The 22,565-nt window shown below is 51.0% G+C and overlaps 2 protein-coding genes across 9 annotated transcripts in view; one reads left to right on the top strand and one right to left on the bottom strand.

Moving 5' to 3' along the window:
* Positions 1–6,462: 6,462 nt before the first annotated feature.
* Positions 6,463–17,979, bottom strand: HARBI1 (harbinger transposase derived 1). 4 transcript variants are annotated; one of them, XM_040328203.1, is made up of 3 exons: positions 17,961–17,979; positions 12,358–13,102; positions 6,463–6,913 (listed from the first exon to the last, which is right to left on the bottom strand). In XM_040328203.1, exons 2-3 carry the CDS (start codon positions 13,025–13,027, stop codon positions 6,540–6,542), a joined length of 1,044 nt encoding a protein of 347 aa, XP_040184137.1. In that variant the 5' UTR covers positions 13,028–13,102; positions 17,961–17,979; the 3' UTR covers positions 6,463–6,539. The 4 variants fall into 4 exon arrangements, with proteins under 4 accessions (XP_040184137.1, XP_040184135.1, XP_040184134.1 ...); XM_040328201.1 differs by lacking the exon at positions 17,961–17,979 and adding an exon at positions 17,487–17,575; XM_040328200.1 differs by lacking the exon at positions 17,961–17,979 and adding an exon at positions 17,253–17,444.
* ATG13 (autophagy related 13) overlaps positions 17,616–22,565 on the top strand; it is a 45,548-nt gene continuing 40,598 nt past the window's right edge. For 4 of the 5 annotated variants that reach the window (XM_040328195.1, XM_040328197.1, XM_040328199.1 and 1 more), the window contains exon 1: positions 17,616–17,702. The gene's annotated coding sequence lies outside the window, so the exon portion shown is untranslated. Of the gene's footprint in view, positions 17,772–22,565 lie in introns of all 5 variants that reach the window. The other variant, XM_040328196.1, reaches the window with a different exon arrangement.

Raw genomic sequence — 22,565 nt, forward strand, 5'->3', positions numbered from 1 at the left:
AAGTTAGGCCAATATGTATTCTGCTACATATTTTTGGTAAAAACAAATCCCAATAAGCGTATATTGATTGGTTTACACAAAAGTTATAGCGTCTACAAACTAGGGGATGTTTTCATGGAATTTTTTATATATATATATATATATTTTTTTTACTAGTAATGGCGGTGATCAGCGACTTACAGCAGGACTGCGACATTGTGGTGGACAAATCGGACACCTATGCCCCATACACAGCAGAATTTCCGCCAGCAAAGGTCTGATGTGAGCTTTTCATCGAAAATTCCGACCGTGTGTAGGCTTCATCAGAATTTTGCTGTCTGAATTTTCGCCAGCAAAAGTTTGAGAGCAGGTTCTCAAATTTTCAGACTGTATGGAATTCCGACGGAAAAAAAAACAACACATGATTGGAAATAATTTGATGCATGCTTGGAAGCATTGAACTTATTTTTCTTACCTCGTCCTATTGTTGTACGTCACTGCGTTCTTAACGCTCGAAAGTTCAGAGAACTTTTGTGTGACCGTGTGTATGCAAGCCAAGCTTGAGCGGAATTCCGTCAGAAAAAACATCCAACTTTTTTCCCACGGAAATCCCACTCGTGTGTACAGGGCGTAAGTGCCACTTTTTTGGGGACCAGTGACACGAATACAGTGATCAGTGCTAAAAAATATGCACTGGAACTGTACTAATGACACTGGCAGGGAAGGGGTTAACATCAGGGGCAATCAAAGGGTTAAATGTGTTCCCTGGGCGTGCTTGCTAATTGTGTGGGAGGTGCTTGTACTGTAAGAAGACAGAGATCCGAAACACAAGATCTCTGTCCTCTCTGGTCACAGAATGGTGATCTGCCTTTTGTCTTCCTCGGGAATGATCATGGGCCTCGGCAGACATCGTGTCCACCAGACTCGCTGATTGGCTGCCGCTGTGTTCAAATTACAGCAAAAGATGGTTGCCGACGGTGCGCACACACCCCAGACCCAGGAAATAAAATGATGTACAGGTACGCGATTTCGTGCTGAAGGTTCGCCCTGCCTCAGTATATGTGCGTGGGGCGGTTAAAGTGATAATAAAGTCTTGTTTTTTTTACATGTTATATTTACCAGTGTTTTTTCACAGAGCAGCCCAAATCTTCCTCTTCTCGGGTCCCTCTTTGGCACTCCTAGCCCCTCCCTCCTGAAGAGTGCCCTCATAGCAAGCAGCTTGCTATGGCGACACCTGAGATGAGTTGCTGCTCTGTGTGCTCATTCTCCGCCCCCTTTTTCACCTCATTGGCTCACTGACTTTGACAGCAGCGGCAGTGAGAGTCCCCGACAGCCGAGGCCCTCGTGCAACATTGCTTGATCGAGATGGGGCTCAGGTAATTATTAGGGAAATTGAGCGGGCTGCTGATTTAAAAAAAAAAAAAGTTGTGTTGAGTAGATAGAAACCAAATATATCAAGCCTTAAAGCAGAGTTCCGCTGGAAAAAAAAAACATTAAAAGTCAGCAGCTACAAATACTGCAGCTGCTGACTTTTAATATATGGACACTAACCTGTCCAGGACGCCGGCGATGTCGGGTCCCGAAGCCGATTTGACTCTCGGGTGCTGCCGCCGCCATCTTCGGTAAGGGAATCAAAAAGTGAAGCATTGCAGCTTCACTTCTTGCTTCCCTACTGTGCATGCGCGAGCCGCGCTGCGCAATTCCACTGGTCCCTGCTGTCTTCTGGAACCTGTGTGTCTCCCAGAAGACAGAGGGGGGGAGTAGGTGCCTGACGTGGCGTAGGTCACCGCAGTGATCTATGCCCAGAAGTAGGAGCAAATGCCTGTATTACACAGGTATCTGCTCCCTCCTCCCCCCTGAAAGGTGCCAAATGCGACATCAGGGTCCACCAAGCTACCTAAGACTTCCGTCGCCCTTATACCTCCCCCCATCTCCTCGCCCTCTGCATATTATTTATTTATTTTTGAAATGTACACTCGGTTACTTATCAATGTATCGTGGTGGTGAGATTATTCCGGTTCCACTGTCTATTTTTAATTACACGTAGTGTCATGCTTTGGACAACCACTTTATGAGCTTCTACACGCTACTGGCACCGGTGAGAAGCTTGACCGTTTAGGGGACAATATATACTTATCCATCAATGAACCACGCTTGGCCTAGAAATAATTGGTTTTATTAAGGGTCCCCTCCCGTTCACAGCTAGATCCCTTTAGGGGTGACCAGGCTTTGGGATGATCCGTACTGGTTCATTGTTTCACATCTCGCATGTGTCTTGTCCCTTTTACAACATTTCTATCTTCCTTAGTGTTATGATGGTCCTACCTGAATTAGTACCCTGACGTACTTAGTTATTTGTTACCACAATGCATTATGCTGTGCTGCTTTGAATCTCAAGTTTTCACAATGTATCACCTTTATATGTTATAATGTAATTCCTGGATGTTGATAACTTTTTTGCTGTTATGACCTTGTACATGATAAAACGCAATAAAAACAAATGTGACATCGAGGGTTTTTTTTTTTTTTATAATCAACATTTTTTATTATTATTAACAACATTCCATACAACATTATACTTTCTTATGTTCCATCATTTACATAATTATTATAGCAAAAAATATTGATTTTTTTTCAAAATTGTCACTCTATTTTTGTTTATAGCGCAAAAAATTAAACCGCAGAGGTGATCAAATACCACCAAAGGAAAGCTCTATTTGTGGGGGGGGAAAGGACGTCAATTTTGTTTGGGAGCCACGTCGCACAACTGCACAATTGTCAGTTAAAGTGATGCAGTGCCAAATCGCAAAAAGTGGCCAGGTCTTTGGCCAGCCAAATAGTCCGGGGCTTAAGTGGTTAAATGACACAGTGAAAAGAATTGTGACTCTCAGAGAAAGCAAAACTCTAAAATGTATTTAAATACATCAACACTCAAAGAAATGTCACTATAGAGGCCTTAGGGTGCCATTCCAGTGCACTTGCTGAAAGAAAATTTCTGATTGGCAGGGCCTGCCTGCTATAATCACCTGATCAGTTTCAGTATTATAGTAGACAGTTGAACCATGGATTACGAGCATAATCCGTTCCAGGAGAATGCTTGTAATCCAAAGCACTTGCATATCAAAGCGAGCTTCCTCATAGAAGTCAATGGAAACAAAGATAATTCATTCCATATTGACTTCTATGGCATGCAATACTGCATGTGGCCAGAGGTGGGGGGGCGCTGGAGAGACTCAGAAATACTCGGAGACCGTGCGATTGCATTCGGAAACAGAGTATATACGAGTGTTTCTGAACGGCTCCGGCACCCCTGTCCAAATGCGGTACTACACAACACAGTTGTTGCTTGTATTGCGAAACGCTTGTTAACCACATTACTCGCAACTAGGGGTGCACCGGCCTAGCTCCGGAGCGGCGGCCATCTTGGTACACCTGGTGGCGGCGGCCTAGGTGAGATGTGGAAATTACAGTGGGGGAGATGATGTGGAAATTACAGGGGGGAGATGTGGACATTACAGTGGGGGAGATGATGTGCATATTACAGTGGGGGAGATGTGGACATTACAGTGGGGGAGATGATGTGCATATTACAGTGGGGGAGATGATGTGGATATTACAGTGGGGGAGATGATGTGGATATTACAGTAGGGGAGATGTCTGAGGCCTTGTACTCACGGCAGGACATGTCCGATGAAAACGGTCTGCAGACCGTTTCCATCGGACATGTCTGGCCGGGGACTGCCCGGGGACTTCTGTTCGATGGCTATACACACCATCGAACAGAAGCCCGCGCGTAAACATTACGCGGGGCGTGTCCGCGGTGTCGCCGCGTCGATGACGCGGTGTCGCCGCGACAATGACGCGGCGACGTGGGCGGGCCGCCTTAAATATGCTTCCACGCATGCGTCGAAGTCATTCGATGCATGCGAGGGATGCGGGCGGCAGGACATGTACGGTAGGTCTGTACAGACGACCGTACATGTCCGGGCGGACAGGTTTCCAGCGGACTGTTTTAAAACAAGTCCGGGAAACAGTTGTCCGCTGGAAACCTGTACGATCGGTCCCAAAATGGTCCGCTCGGGCCAACACACGGCCAAACATGTCTGCTGAAACTGGTCTGCGGACCAGTTTCAGCAGACATGTTTGGTCGTGAGTACGGGGCCTAAGGGAGATGATGTGGACATTACAGTGGGGGAGATGATGTGCATATTACAGTGGGGGAGATGATGTGGATATTACAGTAGGGGAGATGTCTAAGGGAGATGATGTGGATATTACAGTGGTGGAGATGATGTGGATATTACAGTGGTGGAGATGATGTGGATATTACAGTGGGGGAGATGATGTGGATATTACAGTGGGGGGAGATGATGTGGATATTACAGTGGGGGAGATGATGTGGATATTACAGTGGGGGAGATGATGTGGATATTACAGTGGGGGAGATGATGTGGATATTACAGTGGGGGAGATGATGTGGATATTACAGTGGGGGAGATGATGTGGATATTACAGTGGGGGAGATGATGTGGATATTACAGTAGGGGAGATGTCTAAGGGAGATGATGTGGATATTACAGTGGGGGAGATGATGTGGATATTACAGTAGGGGAGATGTCTAAGGCCTTGTACACACGGGCAAACATGTCCGCTGAAAACGGTCCGCCGTACCGTTTTCAGCGGACATGCCCGCCCGGAGATTTCTGTATGATGGCTGTACACACCATCATACAGAAATGAGAGTCAATCCGCGCGGACAGACAGCGCGGACCAGTTTCAGCAGACATGTTCGGTCGTGTGTACGGGGCCTTAGGGAGATGATGTGGATATTACAGTGGGGGAGATGATGTGGATATTACAGTAGGGGAGATGATGTGGATATTACAGTGGGGGAGATGATGTGGATATTACAGTGGGGGAGATGATGTGGATATTACAGTAGGGGAGATGATGTGGATATTACAGTGGGGGAGATGATGTGGCTATTACAGTGGGGGAGATGTGGATATTACAGTGGGGGAGATGTCTGTGGATGTTACAGTGGGGGAGATGATGTGGATATTACAGTGGGGAGATGTCTGTGGATATTACAGTGGGGGAGATGGTGGATATTACAGTGGGGGAGATGATTTGGATATTACAGTGGGGGAGATGATGTGGATATTACAGTGGGGAGATGATGTGGATATTACAGTGGGGGAGATGATTTGGATATTACAGTGGGCGAGATGTCTGTGGATATTACAGTGGGCGAGATGTCTGTGGATATTACAGTGGGGGAGATGTCTGTGGATATTACAGTGGGGGAGATGATTTGGATATTACAGTGGGGGAGATGATGTGGATATTACAGTGGGGGAGATGTCTGTGGATGTTACAGTGGGGGAGATGGTGGATATTACAGTGGGGGAGATGATGTGGATATTACAGTGGGGAGATGATGTGGATATTACAGTGGGGGAGATGATTTGGATATTACAGTGGGCGAGATGTCTGTGGATATTACAGTGGGCGAGATGTCTGTGGATATTACAGTGGGGGAGATGTCTGTGGATATTACAGTGGGGGAGATGATGTGGATATTACAGTGGGGAGATGTCTGTGGATATTACAGTGGGGGAGATGTCTGTGGATATTACAGTGGGGGAGATGATGTGGATATTACAGTGGGGGAGATGACGTGGATATTACAGTGGGGAGATGATTTGGATATTACATTGGGGGAGATGATGTGGATATTACAGTGGGGAGATGTCTGTGGATATTACAGTGGGGGAGATGTCTGTGGATGTTACAGTGGGGGAGATGTCTGTGGATGTTACAGTGGGGAGATGTCTGTGGATATTACAGTGGGGGAGATGGTGGATATTACAGTGGGGGAGATGATTTGGATATTACAGTGGGGGAGATGATTTGGATATTACAGTGGGGGAGATGATGTGGATATTACAGTGGGGGAGATGATGTGGATATTACAGTGGGGGAGATGATGTGGATATTACAGTGGGGGAGATGATTTGGATATTACAGTGGGGAGATGTCTGTGGATATTACAGTGGGGGAGATGTCTGTGGATATTATAGTGGGGGAGATGTGGACATTACAGTGGGGACTATATATGGTGGTGAGCCGAAAAATGATCCGATCCGTGACTCTGATCCGAACCATGAGTTTTTTGATCCGTTGCACCCCTACTCGCAATCCGAGGTTCCACTGTAATAAGAAAACTTTCCCAACTCCGCTTCCCTTTGAGTGTGCAGAATGTCTGTATGTATCAAACTGATGAAATTGATTTAGTCCAGGACGTTGCTGGTGATGCCTGGAATTTGACCTCAGACTCTGAACTCACTTCTGGGGAAATCAGTAAGCCAGGTATAGTTCTATGAAGTATTGCAAACAGTGTACTGTTCCCATAATTGAAAAAAAAAGCAACATTCAAATATTTGGGCATTTTTTTAAAAAAAATTCAAGCTGGCCACAGACTGCAAGTTGTATTTTAATAGCACTTTAATGGTAATTTATTACAAAACGTCATTTATATATGCGATTTGAGATTGGCGTTAGCTAAAATGTGTGAGGACAAGTTCCTGCCTCATGCGATAAGCTTCTATCTCCGCCGTCTCCATATTGTTACAGTCCTCTTCGGCCTCCAGAGCAGCACATTCGGCCTCACACCAGATGTCCAGGCCATGCTGTAGTGCAATGTTGTGTAATATGCAACAGGCCAAAACAATCTGAGATGATTTTTCATGAGAATATTGTAGTGTAGCCCGAGCGCCATCCAGACAACGAAAGCGGTGCCGCAGAGCTCGCTGGGTGCTCTCCATGACACTGTGAGTGGCCGTATGCGCCATATTGTAACGGTATTCTTGGGGACTCTCAGGAATCTGCACTGGGGTCATCAGCCAGGGCCGCAGAAGAAAAGCGCTGTCTGCTGTTAAATAAAAATAAAAAAAAATTTGGTGAACAAGAATATAAAAAACTTTTATTAGTGGAGTATTTAAATTGTAAACATTGGGCTGGATTCAGGTACATTTGCGCTTTTTTTGCGGAGGCGCAGGGCAACGTTTTTGCCCTGCGCCGCCGCAAATTTACTGCGCTGCCCTTGATTCACGGAGCAGTAGCTCTGTAAATTGCGTGGGCGCACCGGCAAAATGCCCGGCGTAAGCGCGCGCAATTTAAATGATCCCGTAGGGGGCGGGAATCATTTAAATTAGGCGCGTTCCCGCGCCGATCATAGAGCACATGCTCCGTCGGGAAACTTTCCCAACGTGCATTGCGGCAAATGACATCGCAAGGACGTCATTTGCTTCAAAGTGAACGTGAATGGCGTCCAGTGCCATTCACGAATCACTTACGCAAACTACGTAAATTTGAAATTTCGCGACGCGGGAACGACGGGTATACGTAACATTGGCTGCCCCTGCTAATAGCAGGGGCAGCCTTACGCGAAAACCGCCGTACGGAAGCGACGTACACTGCGTACGCAGGGCTCGCGTAACGTTGTGAATCGGCGTTAGTATGCAATTTGCATACTATACGCTGAGCACAACGGGAACGCCACCTAGCGGCCATCGTAACAATGCAGCCTAAGATATGCGGACATAAGAGCCTTATGCCGCGCATATCTTAGGCTGCAGTCGGCGTAACGAGGTTCCTGAATCAGGAGCATTCGTTACGCTGGGGCAAGTAAGCAATTGCGCTGTGTAACTATGGTTACACAGGCGCAATTGCTTCTTGAATCCAGCCCATTGTTTACTTGCATAGACTGGGATAGGATTAGACCCTTGTATCCTTGACCCTGCTCTGGATGCATGCAGACGGCAATAATAAAAACTTGGCACAGGTTCTGTCCTTTTCCCACTCTACTAAAACTCTTTCAATACTATGGGGTTGATTTACTAAAAGCAACGCGTGCCGTTACACTCTACAAGAGAAGTTGCTCCATAGCTTAGCAAATGAGGTAAGGCTTCACTTTGCAAAGAACACCCAATCAAGTGCAAGGAAAAGAAAAAAAACAGCATTTTTGCTTGCACATGATTGGATGATGAATGCCAGAAGAGCTTCTGCTCATTTACTAAGCTCTGGAGCAGGGGGTAGGCAACCTTGGCACTCCAGCTGTGGTGAAACTACAAATCCCATCATGCCTCTGCCTCTAGGATTGTCAGGATCTTGCAATGTCTCATGGGACTTGTAGTTTCAAAACAGCTGGAGGGCCGAGGTTGCCTACCCCTGCTCTAGAGCAACTGCACGTTTTCTTTAAAGCGGGAGTTCACCCGAATTTCTTTTTTTAACATTAGATTGATGCTCATTTTGTCAAGGGGAATCGGGTAGTTTTTTTTAAATCGAAGCCGTACTTACCGTTTTAGAGAGCGATCTTCTCCGCCGCTTCCGGGTTTGGTCTTCGGGACTGGGCGTTCCTATTTGATTGACAGGCTTCCGACGGTCGCATACATCGCGTCACGAGTAGCCGAAAGAAGTCGAACGTCGGTGCGGCTCTATACGGCGCCTGCGCACCGACGTTCGGCTACTTTCGGAAAATCGTGACGCGATGTATGCGACCGTCGGAAGCCTGTCGGAAGCCTGTCAATCAAATAGGAAAGCCCAGTCCCGCAGCCCATACCCGGAAGCGGCGGAGAAGATCGCTCTCTAAAACGGTAAGTACTGCTTCGATTTAAAAAAAACTACCTGATTCCCCTAGAAAAAAATGAGCATCAATCTAATGTTAAAAATTAACTTTTCGGGTGAACCTCCACTTTAACTTCAGTAAATCAACCCTTATCTGTGTTCCTTTTGGATAGTTCTCCCCTTGCTTTCGGTTTCTGTAACCATCATTACTGGCACAGGAAATGAGGAAAATCATCCACAAGGGGGAAAAAGGATAGGATTAAAAAGCCCTTTTAGCTTTATGCAAAACAAAAAGTTTTGATTTAGGTTCCATTTTAAACCCCAACTTCATTTTAAAATACAAAATAGTTAAATAAACCTGCAAAAAAGCAGCAATACTCCCCTCCTTTTCAGAGCTGTCCCCAAAGACTTACTGCTCCCTCCTCCTGCTCAACCTGGAGTCAGCCATTTGTCTCACCAACCAATCACAGTGACTGTTTGTGCAATCATATCATCTTAAAGTGATTATTATAAAACAATAAAAAGGTTTACAAACATGTCATACTTACCTGCTCTACACAATGGTTTAGTATAGAGCAGCCTCAATCCTCTGCGCTCCTGGCTCCTCCTCTTTGACTTCAATCCCGAGCCGCACTGACTGCATCTATAGACACAGACATAGGATTTGATTGACAGCAGCAGGAGCCAATGGCTCCCGGTGCTATTGGTCTGCCCTGTAAAAGGGTACTTCACCCCCCCCCTCCCCTTTTATATCGTTTTTTTAAAATTCCTTCTTACCTAATGCTTGGTTGTCCGCAATTCACATACTCACCCACCCAGCAAAAAGAACCACGTCCCTGTTTCCCTAGTGGCTATGGGCCAGATTCACAGAAGAGATACGACGGCGTTTCTCTGAAACGCCGTCGTATCTCTCAGAGTATCTGCGTAACTGATTCTATGAATCAGTCGCATATAGATAGGCAGAAGATCCGAAAGGTGTAATTGTCTTACACCTTTGGATCTTAGGATGCAGTACCTCGGCCGCCGCTGGGTGGAGTTTGCGTCGTATTCCAGCGTTGGGTATGCAAATGAGGTTTTACGGCGATCCACAACGGTTTTTCGCGTTCTTTACGTCGCTGCTTGTCTAGTTTCCCGTCGCAAAGTTAGTCGTCGTTTTACCTGCCCTAACTTTACACAGCCTATGTTAAAGTATGGCCGTCGTTCCCGCGTCAAATTTTAAATTTTTTTTTTCTTGCGCAAGACGTCCGGGAATACAAAAGTACGCTACGCACGTCGACGTTCGAAAAAATGACGTCACTTTGCGCAAAGCACGGCGGGAATTTTAAAACGGAGCATGCGCAGTAGGTCCGGCGCGGGAGCGCGCCTAATTTAAATGGCACACGCCCCTTTGAATTACGCGGGCTTACGCAAGTGCTTGGTGAATCAGGCACTTGCGATGAAAACTTGCGGCGGTGTAACGTATATACGATACGTTACGCCGCCGTGATTCTACGTGAATCTGGCCCTTTATTCTTCCCTGATGTCTTTGGAAGCTGGCTGTCTCTTCTGGGTTCAAGCAGCCAGCTTCTGATGATGCACATATTTTAGGAGACAGAAAAAGCATAGCACAGCATTCTCTGGAAGGGGGGGGGGGCAGAATATGAAAAATTAAAAAGTGACCACTTCCCCCCAAAAAATACGTGGTTTTCATGTTGACAGGGGAGGGGGGGGGGGATTTCAGAGGAGCAAAGTTAACTTTTATTATGAAGGTCTGATTAAAACTCATCATAGCAAAGTTCATGGGCCATATACAGCCTGGGCACAGAAGGGCATTTTTACGGCGGCGCAGCGTACCGTATTTACGCTACGCCGCCGTAAGTCAGAGAGGCAAGTGCTGTATTCACAAAGCACTTGCCTCCTAAGTTACGGCGGCGTAGCGTAAATGGGGCCGGCGTAAGCGCGCCTAATTCAAATGAGGGGGTGTGTTTTATGTAAATTATTGGTGACCCGACGTGATTGACGTTTTTTACGAACGGCGCATGCGCCGCCCGTGTACATATCCCAGTGTGCATTGCTCCAAAGTACGCCGCAAGGACGTATTGGTTTCGACGTGAACGTAAATTACGTCCAGCCCCATTCACGGACGACTTACGCAAACAACGTAAAATTTTCATATTTCGACACGGGAACGACGGCCATACTAACATTGGCTACGCCACCTAGGGGGCAGCTTTATCTTTACGCGGCGTATCTCTTACAGAAACTGCGTATCTTTACTGCGACGAGCAAGCGTACGTTCGTGAATCAGCGTATCTAGACATTTACATATTCTACGCCGAAATCAACGGAAGCGCCACCTAGCGGCCAGCGGAAAAATTGCACCCTTAGATATGACGGCGCAGGCCGTGGTATCTTAGCTAGGTTTAAGTGTATCTCGGTTTGAGCATACACTTAAACTTACGACGGGCTTAGATTCCGAGTTACGTCGGCGTGTCTACCGATACGCCGGCGTAACTCTTTGTGAATCCGGCCCCTTATGTATAGGCTGCATAACAGTGCCGATTCCAAAACCAACAATGAAGAATCCCTGAACAGAGCACCATTGGACAGAAACATCTACTTCTTGGCGTACACAGGTAACAACTATTGAATTTTCAAGGCACACAGGTATGTAACATTCACTTCTTGGAATCTCACGCATATAACAAAATATTAGGTTCTCCTAGATCACAGGTGTCAAACACAAGGCCCGCGGGCCGAATTCGCCCTTCTCTGGTCCTCTTCCAGACCCCTCATTTCTGCTTTCAAGCAATGCACCCAGCATCTTCCTAGCAACAGCATAACGAAAGGTGGGTGCACTGTGATGTAAGGGAGAGTGGGGAACTCAACATCTAAGGCAAGGCTCGACAAATCCCGGGCGCCAGGTCGCCATGGCGACTAGAAATAGGGTCCTGGCGACTTGGCTTGAGCTGGCGCCATCTGGTGGTGAGCCGTTGGTATTACAAGTTAAGCATTACAAGTTAAACAGCAATTCTAATGTAATTTTTCACTATTTTCACTGCCATCTTCTTCCCTCTAATTAGAACCCCCAAACATTATATATATTTTTTATCCTAACACCCTAGAGAATAAAATGGCGATCGTTGCAATACTTTCTGTCATGCTGTATTTGCGCAGCGATCTTACAAGCGCACTTTTTTGGGAAAAAATTACACTTTTTTTTATTAAAAAATAAGACAACAGTAAAGTTATCCCCATTTTTTTTATATTATGAAAGATAATGTTACGCCGAGTAAATTCATACCCAACATGTCACGCTTCAAAATTGCGTCCGCTCGTGGAATGCCGACAAACTTTTACCCTTTAAAATCTTCATAGGCGACGTTTAAAAAAATCTACAGGTTGCATGTTTTGAGTTACAGAGGAGGTCTAGTGCTAGAATTATTGCTCTCGCTCTACCAATCGCGGCGATACCTCACATGTGTGGTTTGAACACCGTTTACATATGCGGGCGCTACTCACGTATGTGTTCGCTTCTGCGCGCAAGCTCGTCGGGACGGGGTGCGTTTTCTGGCTCCTAACTTTTTTAGCTGGCTCCTAGATTCCAAGCAAATTTGTCAAACCCTGATGTAAGAAACATCTACTTCTTGGCGTACACAGGTGACAACTATTGAATTTTCAAGGCACACAGGTATGTAACATTCACTTCTTGGAATCTCACGCATATAACAAAATATTAGGGTCTCTTAGATTTTCCGATTTTAAACTTACCCAGCATCCAGCCCTCCCTATGCATTTTTGTCTTAAATAAACAGGAGAGCTCGGATTGTTGAAGGACAACATTGTCCTGTGTGCTGCCCGGTCGTTGGGTTTCAGCCCACAGTAGAACCCCTTGAGAATCACAGACTAGAAGACAGTTCAAAGAATGCAAACCCCTCCTGTTTACATATGACAGGTCCTCCGAATTAGGGGCTTTGATTGTTACATGCGTACAATCTACAACTCCCAGAACTCCTGGAACCCCAGCCAAATTATAGAAGTCATCCTTTAGCTTCTGCACTGAAGCCTCCTCATGAGGGAAACGTATGAATTGCGAGGCTCTCTCCACCAGGGCTTCAGTTACGTTGGTGACGCAGCGACTCATGGAAGCTTGGCTGATCCCTATAGTGTCTCCAATGCGTGTCTGAAATGATCCTGAGGTGTAAAAGCCAAGAGCGGCCATAATCTGGGTCTCTGGGCTGATCGCTCTGGAGCGTTGTGTTGGTCTGGACAGGCTTCCACCCAAAAGCTCCACCAGGTAGTCGATAAAAGGACGTGGGAAACCATAAGTAGAAAGCAAGTATTCATCCGTGACATCATCCAGCCGGAAACGGTCAAGTGTGCGTTGTCTTTGACCATACAGCAGCACGTCACAGTCCAGGACAGTAATGGCGATGGCCATGTTTACAACTACAAATGGACCATCAAAGCTAAAACCGATTCCTCAAAGTAGTCTGACACATCGCATCGGGAATTGCTGGAAAAAAATAAGAACAGAAGCAGACTGAAGATTGTGCCGTGTACTGTATTTATTTTTAATAAATCCATATGCAAGAAAAAAACATTATACACGTGTAAGGGTAGCTTTGTTAGGAAAACAATTCTGTCTAGGAAAACTACATACATTGTGAGAGAGGAGAGAGGGAAGGGGAGAGAGGAGAGAGGGGAGAGATGAGAGAGGAGAGAGGGGAGAGATGAGAGAGGAGAGAGGGGAGAGATGAGAGAGGAGAGAGGGAAGGGGAGAAAGGAGAGAGGAGAGCGGGAAGGGGAGAGATGAGAGAGGGAAGGGGAGAGATGAGAGAGGGAAGGGGAGAGATGAGAGAGGGAAGGGGAGAGAGGAGAGAGGGAAGGGGAGAGAGGAGAGAGGGAAGGGGAGAGAGGAGAGAGGGAAGGGGAGAGAGGAGAGAGGGAAGGGGAGAGAGGAGAGAGGGAAGGGGAGAGAGGAGAGAGGGAAGGGGAGAGAGGGAAGGGGAGAGAGGGGAGGGGAGAGAGAGGAGAGAGGAGAGAGGGAAGGGGAGAGAGGGAAGGGGAGAGAGGAGAGAGGGAAGGGGAGAGAGGGAAGAGGAGAGAGGGAAGGGGAGAGAGGGAAGAGGAGAGAGGGAAGGGAAGAGAGGAGAGAGGGAAGGGGAGAGAGGGAAGGGGAGAGAGGAGAGAGGGAAGGGGAGAGAGGAGAGAGGGAAGGGGAGAGAGGGAAGGGGAGAGAGGAGAGAGGGAAGGGGAGAGAGGGGAGGGGAGAGAGAGGAGAGAGGGAAGGGGAGAGAGGGAAGGGGAGAGAGGAGAGAGGGAAGGGGAGAGAGGAGAGAGGGAAGGGGAGAGAGGAGAGAGGGAAGGGGAGAGAGGAGAGAGGGAAGGGGAGAGAGGAGAGAGGGAAGGGGAGAGAGGAGAGAGGGAAGGGGAGAGAGGAGAGAGGGAAGGGGAGAGAGGAGAGAGGGAAGGGGAGAGAGGAGAGAGGGAAGGGGAGAGAGGAGAGAGGGGAGGGGAGAGAGGGGAGGGGAGAGAGGAGAGAGGGAAGGGGGAGAGAGGAGAGAGGGAAGGGGGAGAGAGGAGAGAGGGAAGGGGAAGAGAGGAGAGAGGGGAGGGGAGAGAGGAGAGAGGGGAGGGGAGAGAGGAGAGAGGGAAGGGGAGAGAGGGGAGGGGAGAGAGGAGAGAGGGAAGGGGAGAGAGGAGAGAGGGAAGGGGAGAAAGGGAAGGGGAGAGAGGGAAGAGGAGAGAGGGAAGAGGAGAGGGGAGAGAGGGAAGGGGAGAGAGGGAAGGGGAGAGAGGGAAGGGGAGAGAGGGAAGGGGAGAGAGGGAAGGGGAGAGAGGGAAGGGGAGAGAGGAGAGAGGGAAGGGATGAGACAGGGAAGGGGAAAGAGTAGACAGGGAAGAGGAGAGACGGAAGGGGAGAGAGGAGAGAGGGAAGGGGAGAGAGGAGAGAGGGAAGGGGAGAGAGGAGACAGGGAAGGGGAAAGAGTAGACAGGGAAGAGGAGAGACGGAAGGGGAGAGAGGAGAGACGGAAGGGGAGAGAGGAGAGACGGAAGGGGAGAGAGGAGAGACGGAAGGGGAGAGAGGAGAGACGGAAGGGGAGAGAGGAGAGACGGAAGGGGAGAGAGGAGAGACGGAAGGGGAGAGAGGAGAGACGGAAGGGGAGAGAGGGAAGGGGAGAAAGGAGAGAGGGAAGGGGAGAAAGGAGAGAGGAGAGAGGGAAGGGGGAAGAGGAGAGAGGGAAGGGGAGAGAGGGAAGGGGAGAGAGGAGAGAGGGAAGGGGAGAGAGGAGAGAGGGAAGGGGAGAGAGGAGAGAGGGAAGGGGAGAGAGGAGAGAGGGAAGGGGAGAGAGGGAAGGGGAGAAAGGAGAGAAGGAAGGGGAGAAAGGAGAGAAGGAAGGGGAGAGAGGAGAAAGGAGAGAGGGAAGGGGAGAAAGGGGAGATGGGGAAGGGGAGAAAGGAGAGAGGGGGAAGGGGAGAAAGGAGAGAGGGGGAAGGGGAGAAAGGAGAGGGGGAAGGGGAGAAAGGAGAGAGGGAAGGGGAGAAAGGAGAGAGGGAAGGGGAGAAAGGAGAGAGGGAAGGGGAGAAAGGAGAGATGGAAGTGGAGAAAGGAGAGAAGGAAGGGGAGAAAGGAGAGAAGGAAGGGGAGAGGGGAGAAAGGAGAGAGGGAAGGCGAGAGAGGAGAAAGAAGAGAGGGAAGGGGAGAGAGGAGAAAGGAGAGAGAGGAGAAAGGAGAGAGGGGAGAAAGGAGAGAGGGAAGGGGAGAAAGGAGAGAGGGAAGAGGAGAAAGGAGAGAGGGAAGGGGAGAAAGGAGAGAAGGAAGGGGAGAGAGGAGAAAGGAGAGAGGAAAGGGGAGAAAGGAGAGAGGAAAGGGGAGAAAGGAGAGAAGGAAGGGGAGAGAGGGAAGGGGAGAGAGGGGAGAGAGGAGAGAGGGAAGGGAAAAGAGGGATGGGGAAAGGGAAGAGCGGAAAGGGAAGAGAGGAGAGGGAAAGGGAAGAGAGGAGAGGGAAGAGAGGAGAGGGAAGGGGAAAGGGAAGAGAGGAGAGGGAAGGGGAAGGGAAGAGAGGAGAGGGAAGGGGAAGGGAAGAGAGGAGAGGGAAGGGGAAGGGGAAGAGAGGAGAGGGAAGGAGAAAGGGAAGAGAGGAGAGGGAAAGGGAGGAGAGGGAAGGGGAAAGGGAAGAGAGGAGAGGGAAAGGGAAGGGAAGAGAGGAGAGGAGAGGGAAGGGGAAAGGGAAGAGGGGAAAGGGAAGGGGAAAGGGAAGAGAGGAGAGGGAAGGGGAAATGGAAGAGAGGAGAGGGAAGGGGAAAGGGAAGAGAGGAGAGGGAAGGGGAAAGGGAAGAGAGGAGAGGGAAGGGGAAAGGGAAGAGAGGAGAGGGAAGGGGAGAGGGAAGGGGAAAGGGAAGAGAGGAGAGGGAAGGGGAAAGGGAAGAGAGGAGAGGGAAGGGGAAAGGGAAGAGAGGAGAGGGAAGAGGGAAGAGAGGAGAGGGAAGGGGAAAGGGAAGAGAGGAGAGGGAAGTGGAAAGGGAAGAGAGGAGAGGGAAGGGGAGAGGGAAGGGGAAAGGGAAGAGAGGAGAGGGAAGGGGAAAGGGAGAAAGGAGAGAAGGAAGGGGAGAAAGGGGAGAGGGAAGGGGAGAGGGAAGAGAGGAGAGGGAAGGGGAAAGGGAGGAGAAAGGGAAGAGAGGAGAGGGAAGGGGAAAGGGAAGAGAGGAGAGGGAAAGGGAAGAGAGGAGAGGGAAGGGGAGAGGGGAGGAGAGGGAAGGGGAAAGGGAAGAGAGGAGAGGGAAAGGGAAAGGGAAGAGAGGAGGGAAAGGGAAGGGGAAAGGGAAGAGAGGAGAGGGAAGGGGAAAGGGAAGAGAGAAATGATATGGGGGGGGGGGTATACTCACACATCTCCTATATATAATGATATTTGGGGGGGGGGTCGAATACTCACACATCTCCTATATATAATGATATTTGGGGGGGGGCAGTATACTCACACATCTCCTATATATAATGATATGGGGGGGGGGGGTCGGTATACTCACACATCTCCTATATATAATGATATGGGGGGGGCAGTATACTCACACATCTCCGATATATAATGATATGGGGGGGCAGTATACTCACACATCTCCTATATATAATGATATTTGGGGGGGGGGGGGTCGGTATACTCACACATCTCCTATATATAATGATATGGGGGGGGGGGCATTATACTCACACATCTCCTATATATAATGATATTGGGGGGGGGGGCAGTATACTCACACATCTCCTATATAGAATGATATGGGGGGGGCAGTATACTCACTCGTCTCATATATATGATATTTTGGGGGGGCAGTATACTCACACATCTCCTATATATAATGATATGAGGGGGGGGGCAGTATACTCACACATCTCCTATATATAATGATATTGGGGGGGGCAGTATATACTCACACATCTCCTACCGTATATGTAATGATATTTTGGGGGGGCATTATACTCACACATCTCCTATATATAATGATATGAGGGGGGGGGGGCAGTATACTCACACATCTCCTATATATAATGATATTGGGGGGGGCAGTATACTCACACATCTCCTATATATAATGATATGAGGGGGGCATTATACTCACGCATCTCCTATATATAATGATATTTTGGGGGGCATTATACTCACACATCTCCTATACAGACAGCCCGGGGGGGGGCGCGATCTGTGATCTCACTCTATCTGACCATTCACACCAGCAGATTCGGCTTCCATCGGACTCTAAAGCAGACGGAATTAATCCTCCCTCTCGCTATCTATGGTCACACGGTAAAATGTTATCTGTATTTATGACTTGGAGCCCGTTGGGTTGATGCTTGATTTTTTTCTTGTGTGGAATGTGCGGTCGGCAGCCGGCTTTACCTTCCATCAGACAGCAAAACACAAACAATAATGGCGACCCTGATGTCTGTAGGGGGGACGTGATCCTGGGGAGCCGAACAGTGCCAGACCTGGAGGGGACATCCGCTGAGGGACAGAGAAGTGGAGTAGCCGAGGCTGTGCGGGTGAGCTGGGCCCAGACCGGGCCTCCAATACCATAGAGAAGAGGAAGGAGGAGGAGGTGTGGAATGAGAAGAGGTGAGGTGATCGCTCATACAGGCCTCACATACACTGACAGACCTGTGTGTAGTCATAGGACCTGGACAGATAATGATATCCTTACCACCATCAGGGGACATTAATAAACCATTCTGGGGGTTTGCAGACCCTAATTCCAGACAAGCATGCAGCAGGTTAATTCTGAGTTTTTAAAGTAGAAAGAATTAAGAATTGTGAAAATTGCGGGTATTTGCTGAGGGGACATGCAATGCTGCTTCTGCAATAAAATACACTTACCCTCCTGTTTGCAATCCCCTATGAGCATGCGTGGCTCCGTTTTCAAGATGTCAGAAGACCAGCACCTGAAAGAAGCCGGGGAGGGGACGGCAGAAGGGGGAGGGAGAGAGGCGACACCGGATGGGGGAGGGAGAGAGGCGACACCGGAGGGGGGGGACAGAGAGAGGGGACTCCGGAGGGGGGGAGAGAGAGGGGACACTGGAGGGGGGGAGAGAGAGAGGGGACACCGGAGGGGGGGAAGAGAGAGAGGGGACACCGGAGGGGGGGGAGAGAGAGGGGACACCGGAGGGGGGGGAGAGAGAGGGGACACCGGAGGGGGGGAGAGAGAGAGGGGACACTGGAGGGGGGGAGAGAGAGAGGGGACACCGGAGGGGGGGGAAGAGAGAGAGAGGGGACACCGGAGGGGGGAGAGAGAGGGGACTCCGGAGGGGGGGGGGGGAGAGAGAGGGGACACCGGAGGGGGGGGGGAGAGAGAGAGAGGGGACACCGGAGGGGGGGGGAGAGAGAGAGAGGGGACACAGGAGGGGGGGGAGAGAGAGAGGGGACACAGGAGGGGGGGAGAGAGGGGGGACACAGGAGGGGGGAGAGAGGGGGGACACCGGAGGGGGGGAGAGAGAGAGGGGGGACACCGGAGGGGGGGAGAGAGAGAGAGGGGGGGGACACCGGAGGGGGGGAGAGAGAGGGGACACCGGAGGGGGGGAGAGAGAGAGAGGGGGGACACCGGAGGGAGGGGGGAGAGAGAGGGGACACCGGAGGGGGGGGGAGAGAGAGAGGGGACACCGGAGGGGGGGAGAGAGAGGGGGGACACTGGAGGGGGGGAGAGAGAGAGAGGGGACACTGGAGGGGGGGAGAGAGAGAGAGGGGACACTGGAGGGGGGGGGGAGAGAGAGAGGGGACACCGGAGGGGGGGGGAGAGAGAGAGGGGACACCGGAGGGGGGGGGGAGAGAGAGAGGGGACACCGGAGGGGGGGGGAGAGAGAGAGGGGACACCGGAGGGGGGAGAGAGAGAGGGGGGACACTGGAGGGGGGGAAGAGAGAGAGGGGACACTGGAGGGGGGGAGAGAGAGAGAGGGGACACCGGAGGGGGGGAGAGAGAGAGAGGGGACACCGGAGGGGGGGGGAGAGAGAGAGGGGACACCGGAGGGGGGGAGAGAGAGAGAGAGAGAGGGGACACCGGAGGGGGGGGAGAGAGAGGGGACACCGGAGGGGGGGGAGAGAGAGAGAGGGGACACCGGAGGGGGGAGAGAGAGAGAGGGGACACCGGAGGGGGGGAGAGAGAGAGAGGGGACACCGGAGGGGGGAGAGAGAGAGAGGGGACACCGGAGGGGGGGAAGAGAGAGAGAGAGAGGGGACACCGGAGGGGGGGGAGAGAGAGGGGACACTGGAGGGGGGGAGAGAGAGAGGGGACACCGGAGGGGGGGAAGAGAGAGAGAGGGGACACCGGAGGGGGGAGAGAGAGGGGACACCGGAGGGGGGGGGGAGAGAGAGAGGGGACACCGGAGGGGGGGGGAGAGAGAGAGAGAGGGGACACCGGAGGGGGGGGGAGAGAGAGAGGGGACACAGGAGGGGGGAGAGAGGGGGGACACAGGAGGGGGGAGAGAGGGGGGACACCGGAGGGGGGGAGAGAGGGAGGGGGGGAGAGAGAGAGAGAGGGGGGGGACACCGGAGGGGGGGAGAGAGAGAGAGGGGGGACACCGGAGGGAGGGGGGAGAGAGAGGGGACACCGGAGGGGGGGAGAGAGAGAGGGGACACCGGAGGGGGGGAGAGAGAGGGGGGACACTGGAGGGGGGGAGAGAGAGAGAGGGGACACTGGAGGGGGGGAGAGAGAGAGAGAGGGGACACCGGAGGGGGGGAGAGAGAGAGAGAGGGGACACCGGAGGGGGGGAGAGAGAGAGAGGGGACACCGGAGGGGGGGGAGAGAGAGAGGGGACACCGGAGGGGGGGGAGAGAGAGAGAGAGAGAGAGGACACCGGAGGGGGGGGAGAGAGAGGGGACACCGGAGGGGGGGGGAGAGAGAGGGGACACCGGAGGGGGGGGAGAGAGAGAGAGAGGGGACACCGGAGGGGGGAGAGAGAGAGAGGGGACACCGGAGGGGGGAGAGAGAGAGAGGGGACACCGGAGGGGGGGGGAGAGAGATAGGGGGGACACCGGAGGGGGGGAGAGAGAGAGGGGGGACACCGGAGGGGGGAGAGAGGGGACACCGGAGGGGGGGGGGGGGAGAGAGAGAGAGGGGACACCGGAGGGGGGGGGAGAGAGAGAGAGAGAGGGGACACCGGAGGGGGGAGAGAGAGAGGGGGGACACCGGAGGGGGGGGGAGAGAGAGGGGACACCGGAGGGGGGGGGAGAGAGGGGACACCGGAGGGGGGGGGGAGAGAGAGAGGGGACACCGGAGGGGGGGAGAGAGAGAGGGGACACCGGAGGGGGGGGAGAGAGAGAGGGGACACCGGAGGGGGGGGAGAGAGAGAGGGGACACCGGAGGGTGGAGGGAGAGAGAGGGAGGGAGCAAACAATGACTCATCCCTTGCCCCTTTAAACGACCAGCCAGGAGATTCCAACAGCAAAACATAACCTAAGACAGGAAACACTTGCTGACACCATTACTCGCTGGGCACATTTGGGTAGATACCGAATCTTCTGGCCATCAACTGATATTGGGGCTGAGACACTGGTTGCTAAGGTGATGGATCGGGTGTACAGCCGACAGCATCCTAGCAACCAGTGATGCTGTGCTTCCAGGGCTGCACATGCACTGACATAAGTGTCCTCGGTATTGACAGTTCAACCTCAGTGCCGCCACCCCAGTGAGCCTTTAATATGAACGCCCCAGTGTGTGTTACCTGCAATTAGATGGATTCAGGTGTGTCCATAGACAGATTAGATACTCTGGGGGTTATTTACTAAAGGCAAATCCACTTTGCACTTGGAAGTGCAGTCGCTGTAGATCCGAGAGGGACATGCAAGGACAATTAAAAAACACATTTGAGCTTGCATATTGGATGATAAAATCAGCAGAGCTTCCCCTCATTTCAGATCTACCCCTCAGATTTACAGCGACTGCACTTCCAAATGCACTTGTAGTTTGCAATTGTAGTGCAAAAGTGGTTTTGCCTTCTGTAAATAATAGGGTTGTCCCGATGCCACTTTTTTGAGACTGAGTACAAGTAACGATACTTTTTTTCAAGTACTCGCCGATTACCGATACTTTTTGTAATGTCATGTGACAGTGGCAGTATTTTTTTACAGTGATTTTTTTTTTCTTTTGGGGGGGGGGTGGATTGTCGGTGATTTTTTTTTTAATTTTATGTTATTTTTATTTTATTAAATATTTATTGCAATTTTTTTTTTTAATCAGCCCTGTTGGGGGTCCTTGGAGCGATATCAGGGGTCTTAACAGACCTCTGACATCTCCCCTTTAAGACAGAGAAAGGGACTAAGGACACAGATTCCCCAGTCCCTTTCTCAGCAGCCTCAGCTCTTCCATTCATAAACTGAAGCATGGTAAACACAGGTTACGATGCTCAGTTATGTGAATGAACAGAGTCAGTGATCACTGACTCTGTCCATTCTGAAAAGGCAGGAGCCAGGTTCAGCGGCTCCTACCTCCGCTCTCCATCCTGACAGATGGAGGGGGGAGAAGTCAGCACGGGGGGAGAAGTCAGCACGGGGGACTAGGCGGCACGGGGGACTAGGCGGCACGGAGCACGGGGGACTAGGCGGCACGGAGTTCTTGCAGTGACGTGTGGGCCAATCATATCGCATCAACAGAACTAGCTGCGCGTGTAGTCTCGCGCTAGCTGTGCTGTCACGTGAAGCGGGTCACATGACCCGCAAAGCGCGTCATGTGATGAGGACTAGTGTAACATCACAGCGGGGCGTGTCCTTTTCAGGACGGCGCCGGCCGTTGTGATGGCAACTGTGCAGTGTCGACGGCGCGGCTCGCCGTCAACACTGCGCATGCGCGGGATTACGCGGTGAATGCTGGGACATCAGCATTCGCCGCATCCCGGAAGAAATACAGGAGGGCTTCAAGGTGCCCACAATGAAGATGGCAATGTCCATCACATAGTTTTATAAAATATTAATTCCTGGAAAAGCGCGATCGTGGCGGCTGCAAGAGTGAGTAAAGCAATGTGTATTTGAACAGCAGCAGAGTAGTCTGAAAAAAAAAAAAACCTCTGCTTTAACAACCAGCTTTTACTGCGCCCTGGCTGGGCGGAGTGCATTGCAGGACATTTGGCGGGCGAACACTCTGGGCTGGGAAATGGACAGTTTCCACCTGTCGGGTCATCGGGTGGCTGTCAGTCTCATTCCGGGACACTGGATTAAAGGTGCCCGGGACAGACCTGCAAAATGCGAGACTGTCCCGGGCAATCCGGGACAGGTGGTCACCCTACTCCTGGGGTGCCCACGTCACATATCCCAGGTGGCGGTGCTTCAGTGAGGGGGTGTATGTGCACTAGGGGGCGACAGACATTTGAGGTAACTCTCTTGTGGGTGGAGAGCAGAGCTGAAGCCATCTTGCTCTACCTGGTTAGATTTTGGTCATGGTGAGTCGGCGTCCTGAATGCGATTAGTTGCCTTTTTTCTGTAGCTATTTTATACAAT

This window comes from Rana temporaria, chromosome 11 (assembly GCF_905171775.1).
Source record: "Rana temporaria chromosome 11, aRanTem1.1, whole genome shotgun sequence".
Classification (NCBI taxonomy): Eukaryota; Metazoa; Chordata; class Amphibia; order Anura; family Ranidae; genus Rana; species Rana temporaria.